This window comes from Gallus gallus, chromosome 19, assembly GCF_016699485.2.
Source record: "Gallus gallus isolate bGalGal1 chromosome 19, bGalGal1.mat.broiler.GRCg7b, whole genome shotgun sequence".
In the NCBI taxonomy this organism is placed as follows: Eukaryota; Metazoa; Chordata; class Aves; order Galliformes; family Phasianidae; genus Gallus; species Gallus gallus.
The window spans coordinates 7,124,886-7,137,458 of NC_052550.1; the positions used below are offsets into that span (position 1 = coordinate 7,124,886).

At 45.8% G+C, this 12,573-nt stretch overlaps 3 protein-coding genes across 5 annotated transcripts; 1 reads left to right on the plus strand and 2 right to left on the minus strand.

The window, feature by feature from the left end:
* Positions 1–14: 14 nt before the first annotated feature.
* Positions 15–930, minus strand: EMC6 (ER membrane protein complex subunit 6). Of its 2 annotated transcripts, none has more exons than XM_046902696.1 (3): positions 855–930; positions 697–763; positions 15–573 (listed from the first exon to the last, which is right to left on the minus strand). In XM_046902696.1, the coding sequence occupies exon 3, from the start codon at positions 534–536 to the stop codon at positions 204–206; it is 333 nt and encodes a 110-aa protein (XP_046758652.1). In that variant the 5' UTR covers positions 537–573; positions 697–763; positions 855–930; the 3' UTR covers positions 15–203. The 2 variants fall into 2 exon arrangements, with proteins under 2 accessions (XP_046758652.1, XP_001234671.1); XM_001234670.7 differs by having other exon boundaries at positions 15–578.
* Positions 931–1,042: 112 nt separating this feature from the next.
* Positions 1,043–4,564, plus strand: TAX1BP3 (Tax1 binding protein 3). Its single transcript, XM_415850.8, has 4 exons — positions 1,043–1,099; positions 2,295–2,414; positions 2,694–2,771; positions 3,050–4,564. The coding sequence occupies exons 1-4, from the start codon at positions 1,061–1,063 to the stop codon at positions 3,185–3,187; spliced, it is 375 nt and encodes a 124-aa protein (XP_415850.1). The 5' UTR covers positions 1,043–1,060; the 3' UTR covers positions 3,188–4,564.
* A 167-nt stretch (positions 4,565–4,731) lies between these two features.
* On the minus strand, positions 4,732–12,441 carry CTNS (cystinosin, lysosomal cystine transporter). 2 transcript variants are annotated; one of them, XM_015295844.4, is made up of 11 exons: positions 12,275–12,441; positions 11,792–11,865; positions 11,208–11,286; positions 9,946–10,030; positions 9,750–9,853; positions 8,658–8,789; positions 7,839–7,938; positions 7,625–7,744; positions 6,429–6,599; positions 5,913–6,030; positions 4,732–5,622 (listed from the first exon to the last, which is right to left on the minus strand). In XM_015295844.4, exons 2-11 carry the CDS (start codon positions 11,847–11,849, stop codon positions 5,492–5,494), a joined length of 1,098 nt encoding a protein of 365 aa, XP_015151330.2. In that variant the 5' UTR covers positions 11,850–11,865; positions 12,275–12,441; the 3' UTR covers positions 4,732–5,491. The 2 variants fall into 2 exon arrangements, with proteins under 2 accessions (XP_015151330.2, XP_415851.2); XM_415851.8 differs by having other exon boundaries at positions 11,756–11,865.
* Between the last annotated feature and the right edge of the window lie 132 nt (positions 12,442–12,573).

The following is a 12,573-nucleotide window of genomic DNA, read 5'->3' on the forward strand; positions in this document are numbered from 1 at the left end:
GGGAGGCATCCAAGTGGTTTCACATTCAGTTTAATTAGAACAGTACTACCGATTCATTTGTACTCGGACATAATTTACTGACAGTACTAAGGATACAAGCAATGAACAAGTTTAAAAGGTAAGCTGGCCTAGTTGTGTGGGTGACGTTTGGCAACAGTCCTCCTGCTTCATTAAAAACCACCGTGGCTACCACAGCCGTTGTTTCAGTAGACGTGAACCATGCCATACAGGAAAGTCCAGAACAGGACGTAGGTGAAGAGCCCTCCTATGAGCCCTCCCGTGAAAAGCGGCCTCCGGGATTTAAAGTACTTATTCCATCGCCGCCCGGCTTTCAGCACCAGGAGCAAGGAGAGGAGGACGGACGCCAGGAAGTAGAAGATGAAGCCGTGCAGGCCCGTCAGCCCGAGGATCCCCGCCGTGGCGCCCGACAGGGCCGACACCGACGTCCGGCAGTAGTCCAGGATGGCCGCGTTCCCGCGCACGGCCGCCTCACTGATGAACTGCGGCCCCTCGCGCTTGGCCACCACCGCGGCCATGGCTCTCAGGCGGGCTCGGGGACCTCCTGGCTCCCAGCTGGGCTGAGGGAGAGCAGACACGCGCTGTGCTCGGCCCGTCGCCACCCAGGGGCCTGCCGAAGCGGCGCCTCCCGCGGGTCCCCCCGGCACCGCCCGCTCGCCCGCCCGCCCCGGCCCGTACCTCTCATCCACGGCCGCACACTGCTCCGCAGAGCCCTCGGCCGGACCCGACCGTCACGCTTCGCACCCTGCCAGGGGACAGCACACGGAACCCGTCACCACAGGCCGGCCCCGGTAGCACGGCTGGGGGAGACGAGACCGCCTGCGGGCCCAACTTACCCCCGCGGCGGCACCGCGCGCCTCCCCGCCGGAAGCTCCTGTCAGCCATCTTGGCGCGAGGAGCGCCGGGAAAGCCGGCTCACTTCCGGCGCGAGCTGCGAGGCGGAGGGCGAGGCGGCGTCTGATTGGCTGAGGGCAGAAGGGGGCGGGGCCGGCTGAAGCGCTTTTGTTCGGGCGGCGGCCGCGACGGGCGGCTGTGTGGGGCCATGTCGTACGTGCCGGGACAGCCCGTCACCGCCGTGGTGGTGAGGCGAGGCGGGCCGGGAGCGGGTTGGGCGGGCGGGCGGCGGGATTCGGTGCGGGTGGAGGGACCGGGTCAGTCCCGGGCGCAGGAGCGGGAGAAGGGCGCGGTCGCGCGGGCATTGGCTCCGAACCGCGGGCGCTGTTGGTTCGGTGGAACTGAACCGCATCGCTTCTCTTCCTCCCGGTGTGAGATCCGAGGAAAGGAGAGAGCTCCGAGCGGCTTCGTCCCGCACGGTTGCCCTGCTGAGGAAGGGCGAATTCGGCTGTCGTGATCCGGTGCCGGCGGAGCCGCTCCTCTGAGCGGTGTGACATTTTCGGACGCTGTTTCTTTGTTCCGCAGCCGCAGGACGCGCTTTTACAGGCTGCGGGCGGCCTTCATTAAAGCAGTGCGAGCGAAGTCTGTGCGCGTGTGGCCCCGGGGAGAGCAGCGGGGCCGTGCAGCGCTGCCCGCGTGGCTCTGGGCACGCCCTGCCCTTCAGCTGCGAGTTGCAGAACTTTGATTGTCGCTGTCCCAGCTGGGCTGTGCCTCTCCGTGTCAGCTCGGGGATCGCAGGAGCTGGCTGCCGCGCGGCGTTCGTGGGCAGTGCCTGGCAGTCGCCTGCATTCGGCAGGCAGCAAGGAGCCCAGCTGTGCGTTACAGAAACGCTGATAACCTTCATAAGGGAAAACATCCTATTAATAGGCTGTATCTGGCAGGGTGAGGCAGGAACGCCAGGCACTGATTAAAAACCACCACTGGTTGGGATGTGGGTGATGACCGCTCAGCGAGATGTGACTCATGTTTAAAGAGAGCTGTTCTCCCCTCCTTTCTCAGGGTGGTGGTGAAAGGTTGACTCAGAGCACAGCTGTATAGTGGTGTGAGTGCCCTCCTACTTGCAGGTGGTTTCCTTTCCCGCTGTCGTAGGGTAGGGCTGAGAATGGCTCAGAGCCAATTGTCACTTCAAGACTGCGTGTGACCAAAAGATAGCAAATGCTGTGTGATAGTTCTGTGCCGCCAACAGCTTTTAGATCTGTTAGCCAGCCATCATACCTGCAGGTATTGTAAGTAAGAACCTCAGCCGAGGCTGTGGTACAGCCTTCTCTCCTGGAGTTACCTGAGCTTTATGGTATCTGTGGTAGACACACAGCAGTCTGAAGAGGTCTTGAGAGTTCTGTCAGTAAGCACAATACAGTTATTTTGTCATCTTCTCTTTTTAGCAAAGAATTGAAATACATAAGCTTCGCCAAGGTGACAACTTGATTCTGGGATTCAGCATTGGAGGTGGCATTGATCAGGACCCTACTCAAAATCCTTTCTCTGAAGATAAGACTGACAAGGTCAGAGCACGTCAAATTCAGCCAGCAAGCACTCCGGGAGTGCGCCTGGATTCTGTCCTCTCACACTGTTGGCTGAAGTTATTTTGTTGGTATCCTCTGCAGACTGAGCCCATGTTTGAGTTAGCTCTCCTTAACTTCTCTATTCTTCAACACTGGACAAACCTGTTTTTATTCAGAATGCTGTAATATGCTGCCATGTATTTTTGCACTGTTAGTAGAATGGCTTTTCTGTGAAGTCTACTCACTGTAAGTGAATGGGGGTTTCTTTCTTTTCCCCAGGGTATTTATGTAACAAGGGTGACAGAAGGAGGCCCAGCAGAAATTGCAGGACTACAGATTGGGGACAAGATCATGCAGGTAAGCACAAAGACAAGTGCTAATCCAGTACCATTTGCACACTACAGGCAGATTTCTGTCTTCTGGGTACTTTCCAGGACAGTATGTAAGGCTTAGAAGAACAGTTGTGGTCTGAGAACAGTGTACTAGATATGCTTATAGAGCTGTTAATTATAGGACACCTATGAGTCCACAGCTTGTTTCCATAGACTGGATTTTGAGAAGAGCTGCTAGGTGTAGGTCATCTACAGGCAGCCAACAGCCTCTCTGCATATTGAAGCCTTGTGTTGTTTTCCTAGGTGAATGGCTGGGATATGACAATGGTGACCCATGACCAAGCTAGGAAGAGGCTGACAAAAAGAAATGAAGAAGTGGTACGGCTGCTGGTGACCAGGCAATCTCTGCAGAAGGCTGTGCAGCAATCCATGATGTCCTAATCAGTGATCAAACTGGGGAAGGGTTAGGGAGGGAGATGCGTAGACTGGATATCAAGCGAGGAAGGATTGTCTGGAAAAAGTACATGTTCCAAACTGTGGTAAACACTATTTTTTACTTTCTCTGGTGAAATTAACAGTAGTTAAATTTTAGGCCCCCAGAGTGCTTCTATAAAGTTTTCCCTGCAGGTACACGGGAAGACGACCTTATTATAATCATAGCTTCCAGGAAGACAGGCCAAACCCTAACTATCTAAGGAGGCACACAAAAAAGCTTCAGTTCTGACAGAATTCTTCTGTAGCACAAAGGTTTCCTATTCAAGAGGAATTTGGCTTCTGCCAAGTAAGATAAGAGGGTTTGCTGTACTTAAGCTTTTAGAATTGAGCTGTCCTGTCCTCCCATGTTATCTAATTAAAATGCCTGGACTAAGAGTTGCATGCTGCTGTAGGAAGGAGCACTGTACTCATCTCACATTGTGTGCTGGTTAGACAGTATGCTGAAAGTTTGGGGGCATTATGGCTTACTGCAAAGACTTGCTGTACAGAGCAGCCTTTTCAGCCAAACAACCGAGTATGTTATTAATACCTGTTAGATTTAGCACGCTTAGCAGGTACTAAAAGTTCTGAGACACTACAGTTCAACTTCAGTATTGAAGAAAACTTAATTCTCCTTGTTCCTAAGTAATTTGTAACAAATGAATCAAGTTTAAATGAAAGTAATATGAACCAGGATGAGCAAATTAAGAATATGCTGTTGCTAGACTTACCAAAAGAGCTGCTTGTATCCGCATTCTTCAGTTCTTCACTTCTACTGGAGTTGAAATGGGAAGGGTGGATTTTAGCCTGTTCTTCTATCTAGAAGATTGTTCAAATGACTGATTTATTGACTGAAGAGATGAATATGCCAGTAAATTGTCCAAGTGCCTCTTGACCAAATTTAAATTTCTGCACAAATAAATTAATTACATGGCATACTAGTGGTTCGTTAGCTAGCTAGCCTTACAATTATCCCCAAACTGGAGTTTTTAATCCACCTCAGTTGATTCATTTATCTGTACTCTCCTTAAGCAATCTTCAGGTAAGCTTGTAAATAGAACTTGAGGTGGTAGTCTAACTTATTCAGTACATTACTGCTGTGCCATATATGTATGTTTTATTACTGGATCTCAGACTTCTGTACACATGTGCAGATACCTATCTACCATTTTTATATCTATTAAATTACTCCATTACTGCTTTTGAATTTTGTAACTTAAGAATTCAGTGGTAAATTTCAAGGTTTTCAAGCTGAAGTTATTTTTGTTACTGTAAAAACTGCTCCTATTTGTACTGCTATTTCACTTGATTTTACACACAATAAAACAAAGTTGGATTATCTGAGCTGTTTCTCCTTACATTTAATGCCATATCACTCACATGCCTCCAGCTGAGACATCATTTCTGCCTCTAAGTGACAGATTTTGGACTATATCATTAAAATGCAGTCAAAGTTAGCAATCTCTTCCTGGGACACACAACATATACATAGAAAGTTGCACAGAAACAAAAATGTTTAAGACCTTTAATTAGTGGGCTGTTAATTAACATGATCCACTTCAAAACACCACCTTTGACAGTCTAATCGTTACCATCCAGTTTAGAGTTCAAGGCATGTCAGTGGGACCAAGCAAAGTTAAGTTAGTGCACTTGTCTTAGCACCTTTTGAAAGAGGTTTAAGTGAGCTAGGAATTCAGTGCTTTTTTTTTTTCTTCTTTCTAGAGAAAAAGTTCTAACATCTGTAGTTGCCTTCTTTTTCCCTTTTTTTTCCCCCTAGCAACTTTATTACTCCTTCAGTTACCACTACTGCTGTTGCCAGCCACCCTGAGTGGTATTCTACTGTGGTTAGGTCTGTGAAGAGTCAGTAGCAGAACTTAAATCCACAGACCTTCTTTAGTTATTAATATCTTAAGTGGTTACTTTAACATGATCTCAGATTTTTGGAAGCCAGAACTTTGGGAGTGGTACACAATTGAAAAAATGCAGTTTTGGTTTCTTTCCTGTTGTTAGTTGAGAAGATCCACGCGCTGCTTGGACAGCTCAAGCTAAAGCTGGCTTTGCAGCTTCCACAGGCATAAGTCTTCCATCTGCAAGTGAAGGCTAGATAGCTTGACGTCCTTTAAGGTATTTGGCAAGGCAGCTTGTATTCCATGCCAGGGCAGATTAAAGTATAAACAGAACTGGTATTTCCGATAACTGGTAGTAGGAATCTTCAAATCCCTTGGCCAGGAAGGGGCAAGTTCCGTTTAAAGTTTTTAATCTTCAGAGATGTTATTCACAAGGTTCATACCCCTGTCTCCTATAAAGGCAGTAGTGCTGAACCATAAAAACAATATCAAAGATGATGGAGAAGACACCCAGGCCAAACTTGGTTGGATCTCCAAAGATTAATTTCCACTCATCTGTCAAACGCAAGATTAGAGAAGTTCACATTTATTACCTACCTTACTTCAGTACTTCAAGACTGACTAATAGACAGTTGGTACAAAGCAAATAACTCTTCCTGTTGTTTCTTCAAAATGGCTACATTACTTTCTATCTTCTAGGAATAGAAACATTCTTAATTCTTAGTACAAGGACAGCTACCATAGCACAGCCTCCCAGGATAAAATCCTGTAGGTTTTTGTTTGCTTTGTAGCAAGTTTCTCCCACCCCATTAAAAGAGGCCCCAGCAGCTGAGATTCAGCCTTACCATTGTTGTATGACTGCAAAAACATCTGCAGAAGGCTGAAGCTTCCACCGACGAAATCTAATAATACATTTCCAATGCTCCATCCCACCGTACTCTTCCGACGGAAATTCATGTATGCCTGAATGTGTAACAAGAAGTTTAGTGTGCCAATCACCTGTTTGTTTCAGCACCTGGTTAAGACTAAGACCACACAGGCCTCCGCTGTCTGCTGTGGCACTGTGTTAGAGGAAATCTTATTCCAGTCTTCAAAGAAGGTAAAGATGTTCCTATCTGGCAAGAAAGCTCACAACTAAGCTATCTTTCTTCATTTGGGCTTTTTGTAGCTGGGCCCTGGGCAATCCCAATTAAAAAAGTGAGCATTTATGACACATACTACATAGGAGCTTTACATTATTTTGTCACTAAAAGACCAACAAACAATAATTGCTGGTTTAGTTTAGTCTGACTTTCAAGAACATGTGCTTTAGACTTCTGTTACTATCACCCTAACATAAAACCAGAAAAGTTCAGGCTTACCTGTGGAAAATATTTTATCAATGTGACTGCTAACTTAATGTAAGAGAAGCAGAATAAGAACTGTAGCCATGTCATCTCCTCAGCTGCAGCAAGAAACAATGTTGTAAACGTAAAAATCCATGCAAGTGCCAGTAGTCCAACAACAGTTTTGGATACTTTCTGACCTGCTCGCTGAAAGAGAAATGCAGATATACTTAGACTGCCCTTGGTCCTCCATTCCCAGAAACTTGTTAGATAAAAAAAAAAAAACAAGCTCAGTGCTACAGAAGGTTACAGTTCAAAACCCACTGCTGTACCAGTAAGGCTCGTACCATGAGGGAATTCTAAGCAGTCAGCTGTAGGTTTGCAGAAGCTTAATGTGCAATATTCAAAAGCATTATTCAGAATGCTATTGTTCATAAGAAAGTAGAAAAATGTTGCTGCAGTATTTTTGAAGATTTATGATACCTATGATTCAGCGCCACACCCGTAACAAGCTCTTGTAGTTAGGCTGATGACATCAACAGTTCCTGTATATGCAAAAGGCTGCTAAAGCCTTACTGCAGTAAAAGAATCATTGTCTCCCCATTCTTTACTAAAAAATTATATTGCTCTCAACAATGGTGATAAACATGCTGTTACAGTTTCACGTTCAGCATTACCAGAGGAAGCACCTCAAAACAGAAACAGCTGCTAGGTAAAGCAAATCACCTGTTCAGATCAGAGCTTTTACGAAGACCACCTGACTGTTAGTGATCAGTCTCACCTGAGAAGTGGGTGAGAATTACAAATGGGCCTCTGCAGCTATTTTAGGTGGAGTCAGGGAAGCCAAGCCAATTTGTTTATCCAACTGCAGGGAATCTTCTAGTGCAAAGAACACTTTGAAAGGTGAGGAATCAAAATGTGTGAGTATTTGTACTGTGTAGAAACATGATTTATGTGTTGGCTAGAGATTGATATGGAGACTTTATAACTTGCCTATTTGCTTTAGTTATTTTGGGTCTTTAAAAAGTTTACTTGTAAGCTCAGAATGTTTATGAGGCTGAAGTAGCAAAGCTTGCACGAGTGGCTACTAGCTCAAAAAAGATAAGGCTGCTGGACTGTGAAGGCCACTGAAAGGGAGGGAAAATAGGTGACTTTAAAGTAGGCTGGGTAGGGTGAACCCAGCAGAGGGAGCTCTGCCAGAGCTACCCGAGCAGTCCAACGTTGAGTCTTACCTCATAAATACAGCACTGGATTATGGTGAGGAGTGTTAGAGCTATTGCATGGAGACTGAAGAAAACATCATTGATAGCCACAGGGTTCACTCCGTTGGGGTAATGGAGTAAGAATTCTTCCTAAGTGTAAGAAAAACCAAAACTAGCTAAGTGTCATAAGTCCCTTATACAGATACCTTCACTCCTGAAAAATAGTAAAGAAAATAATGATTACCTTAATTAAGGGAATCCAGAAGAGTCCAACATTAAACACACTGTATGCTATGAAGCCAGTAAGGTTTAGTGCTATAAAGTCAAAGCTTAGTCCAACAACACTAGAAAAGGAGAGGAGATAAATATAATTAAACTTAAGGGATTACTTATCCCTAGAATGTACAGCCAGATAGGCATTTTTTTGTTGTTGAAATCCAAAGCTGTAGGTGTTGTGACAACATGATGCTGAGTTCATTGAATAGTAAGGTGAAATATCCTTTCTTATGCCACGCACTGGCATTCACAACTGCTCTCACTGCCAAGCTTGTTGCTGTCTAACTTTACCTCTTCGAAAGCTCAGCTAGCCTGATAAAAATCATGCCAGTCTAGAAGCAGCAGTGCATCTTTGCCAAAGTGACTGCTTCAGTTTTCATGTTATAGTTTCCCTACTTGCAGTCACTTTGTTTAAGAGGAGCTAATGTAATGAAAACACTACAAGTTGCTGTCTAGTAAGCAGCTCACAAGGGAAGTAAGTTTTGAGGGTGTCAGCACAAGTGACTTGGCCAGATGATATATACAACATGACACGACAGGAAACAGGGAAGTCATCCTCTATCAGGAGTTAATACTGGATGGTAAACTTCAGCATTAGTTTCTTCTGATCTACATATCTGAAAGCTCACTGGTGCTGCATAAATTCAGGCCCAATCTTTATTCTGCTTTTCTTCCTAGTCCAGTCTTTTCATGCATAAATCCCAAAAATGAAGACTGTCCCTGAACCTAGGAACAAGATTTTCAGAAGTGCATAATGGACTTGCAAACACTTCTTAGGTTTCCTTACCTTTTTCGTCGCCAGTTCTCAAATAGTTGAGGATAGAAGGAGATAGACCAAGCAAGGAAATAGATCCATCCAATCACCTCATCAACATATTTCACTATGATGCTATGAATCACTTGAAATTGAATCCTAGGTCTGAAGGTTAGTACAAACAAATGGTTAATTTGCTTGCTCATACTTTATTTCATGGTCTTTTGCTTTGTTCTGCTCACAGAGGAAAAGCAAGCAGAGTTCAGACACTGAGACAAAACAAAGATTCAAAGCTAGTTTCCATTGAGGCTTTTCCCCCTTTCTTTAGTGTTCCTGTTATATTTCCCACTCCTATTCTCAACCTATCCTTTCCTTTCTCTTCTACTCTTTCTATTCTACATAGAAATCTTCAAAAAGGTTATGTTGTTCCTATGGTTTCCACAGTCTAAGCACAAGGTCTGCTATGCAAGAGCAGTTTCACTTTTCATGCTTTGCCAGCAAAGCCCCATGATCATGTCTGGCCTGTTGATCACTTTGTGAATGTGGTTACCTCTGCTTTTACTGCAAGTCTTAAAAGGAGAAGTAAAATGAGGAACTAACACAGGAGTATCCTGTTGATAAGTAGCATCTGGGCAACATGAAACTAGAATCCAGTTTTCTCCCTTTTGCTAGACTGTTTTCCTGGCAGAGAGGACCAGAATCTGTGAACAGAGGGCTCCCCTAACCAGGGAGCAGAACACCTGCATCACCTGATGATTATGTGGGTATACAGCATTAGCACTCCAGAACAAGTTCTGCACAGTGAGCATAGTTTCCTGCTAGGCATTGACAAACAAATTTTTTCCTGGATCAGAACATGTATTTTTGAGACTCTGGGGATAGGTTATTAAAAGCAGACTAAGAAGCCATAAGAGCTCTTATAGAGCTTGGTATAAGTCTAAAATATCAATATTACCACTCCTGTTTCCATTGCTCATATTTATCTGACTACCTTGAGGGTTGCTGAAGGGCCACTTCTTCTCAACTATATATTGTCTGTGTCCAATTAGCTTCAGGGAGGGAATTCTGTGAAGTCCAGATTCTACAAAGCAGTATAGCAAGCAGAACTAAAAACCAGTTTCTCACCCAGTTAAGTTGGAATTACTGGTATAAAGATAAACTGTTACTTGTCCAACATCATCTGCTTTCACTTGAAAGCCTGCCTTAGTGTGACCTGCAGGCAGCTGAATCTGCAAGGCAAAGTGGAGGAAAGAATCAGGAGAGTTGCACCATACCAGCAACAGGCTTTTGCATAGAGTCAGAAGTCTATTCTATCACTTACTTCATCTGGTAGCTCAACAATGGTGCTGTGTTTTGATGAATGTGTAATATTAAGAGTTATCACCAATGTATCATTTAGTGGAGCCCTGTAAAGATGGAAGAACCAGGTTAGACTGGTGCCTGAGTTCACTCTCACAGCCCTGAAACAATCTTTGTATCTGCTAATTCTAATTCAGGCTGCAATGAACAGCCTGTACACAACAGTACCTACTTACTTAGTAGTTAAAAGGACAGCAACATCACATCTCTGAGCACTGTACTAATTTTTATCTGAACTAGTGACAGGCACTGAACAGTTACATGGCCATGTTTTGCCTCTGTTCCACACAAATGGCATAGCAAAGGCATAACCTGAAGAGGGATGACAAGGTCAATGGTAGGATTTTGGGGATTATGAGAGGCACAAAGGATAGACAGTAGTGGGGTGATAATAAGCAGAAATTACAGTACAGTGTAAGAGAAAAAAGTAAAATAGTCCTGAACAGCTTTACCCAAGAACTCCTCTGAACATTTGTCCAGGAGGTCTGACTGTACAGCAGTATACTCAGTATCATAAGGTTCAAATGCCTGTAGTTGTTCATGAACAAAATTGCAGTACTACATACTTCTTTGCAGAAATAAGAGTTCTACACTGTTGCACCCATGTTTTGCTATTTTCCTCTTCATTGCACTTAAGGCGCTTATCTGCTATTCCCTTCACACGCACCTCTGCTCTTTGGAATCTTTAAGTGTAAGTATTTAACACTCCTTTCCTGGGAGAGATGGTAAAAAAAAAAAAAAAAAAAAAGAGACTGGATGCCTCAGTCCCTAATCTGGAGTAACTGCATTTCTTTGCTAGAAACGGTGAGTTCTGTTTTCTTGCTAAAATTTTGTGATGCTTCTAAGAAATGCAACTTCCTCTTCAGCACCATTTAAGAAGTGGAGGAGCTGTAAGCTCACATACGGAAGGCAATTCAATCAGCTAATACAAGGTAGACATTATGAAATATCTTCTGCTGGATTTTCCATACAAATGGTATAGGATATTGCCAGAGACGAACTATGTAAGGCCATTTCAGATGCCATGGCTCTATCTTGGTCCAAAGTGGTACTTCAGTGATGTGATGGTCTAGAAGCAGCCAGTCACACACACAGATCAGGTTCTCTATGCACAGTTAACCAAGTCTGTAGGGAAGTTTACATATATGGTGAAGTTCTACCTTCTTTCTCCTCCCATTTTCATTAAAAAAAACTACAAAACAAAGTTTCTAATCATCGTTTTACCTCAGAGATATTGTGACATTTGTTGAACTTCCATTTTCTAACAAAACCACTTCAGGGACAGAGAGTACAATGACTCCATCTGAGGGGGGAAAAGAAAATTGTCCATTACTATTTGCAGGGTAATATTAGAATAAAGAAAAAAAAATCAGTACTTCAAGGAGACTAAACAACTTAAAAGGGGAATGTAATGACTGTCGAATGTGTCACAAGGGAGCAATCTAAATATTTGAATTGCAGCAAAAGTTCACGATAAGAGGAAGCAATAGGGTACTTTAAACAGACACTGTTTGTGATGTGATCTCAGTAACTTGGTAGCTATAGTGCTTAAAATTTAGTTTAAAATTACTGCTTGAGGTACGTGAGGTACCCAGATGTTCAAATGTGATCCAAGCATGACTCTTGAAGCATATTACAAGAGTCCTGTGATAGTGGTCCAACTGTGAGAGCACTGCCTCAGCACAGGGTACAGTCAAAGGTCGGTGTGGAAGCAGAGGTGAGGTCTCCCCTGATGTGTGGGGTGGGGGATGCCTCGGAGCCCCCTCACCCACCTCTCTGGGCCCAAGCAAGGACGGCCGAGCACTGACCGCAATGCACCAGCAGCACAAGTGTGAGGAGCAGAACAGGAGGGCAGAGGTGTCTCATTCTCACGGTGGATGAACTGCAGGGGAAAAAAAAAGACAGGGCTCTGCTCGGACCCCACAAACTTTGGGAGGGCACCAGCCCATTCACAGCTCTAAAACAGCCCCTGCCCAGCCCAAAAAGGCGCTTCTCTGTCAGTCCCCGTCTGCCCCACGGCCCTGGCGGTATCGCCCCCTCAGCGCTTACTCTGCTCCCGCCACTCAGCCGCCGCCCCCTGAGGGACCACCCCCCCCCCCCCCCCCCCGGAACTACAAATCTCAGCAGCCACTGCACCCCCACAGCCCGGCCTCCCGTGGTCGCGCGGCGCGGTGCACGCTGGGACTTATAGTTCCCGCCGGCCTCCCCTGAGGAGCGCGGTGAAGCGGTGCTATCCCACGCTTTAGGGTGCATTAATACCTGGGCAGCAGCACCCAGGAAATGCCACCTACCTCCTTCCAGCACTACAGCTCTGTCCCGCACAGCCCGGCTCTTCCCTTTTCAGCTCCTCACGTGAGACGACCGCCTATCGCCTCCTCGCCTCACGCCCCGCCGCGCACTGTCCCGCTGTGGCCGCTCGCGGGCGCCATCTTGGGCGCGTCCTAGCGGAGCGGGCCCCGGGCTGCTGGGGGGGGCGCTGCTCGGGCTGTGTGTTGGAGCTTCGCTTAATGATGCGTAGGGCGCTGGGGAGGGCTGGGGAAAGGGGCGTTTTGCTACGCTCGAGAGGGAGGTAGCACCCAGGCGCGCTGTG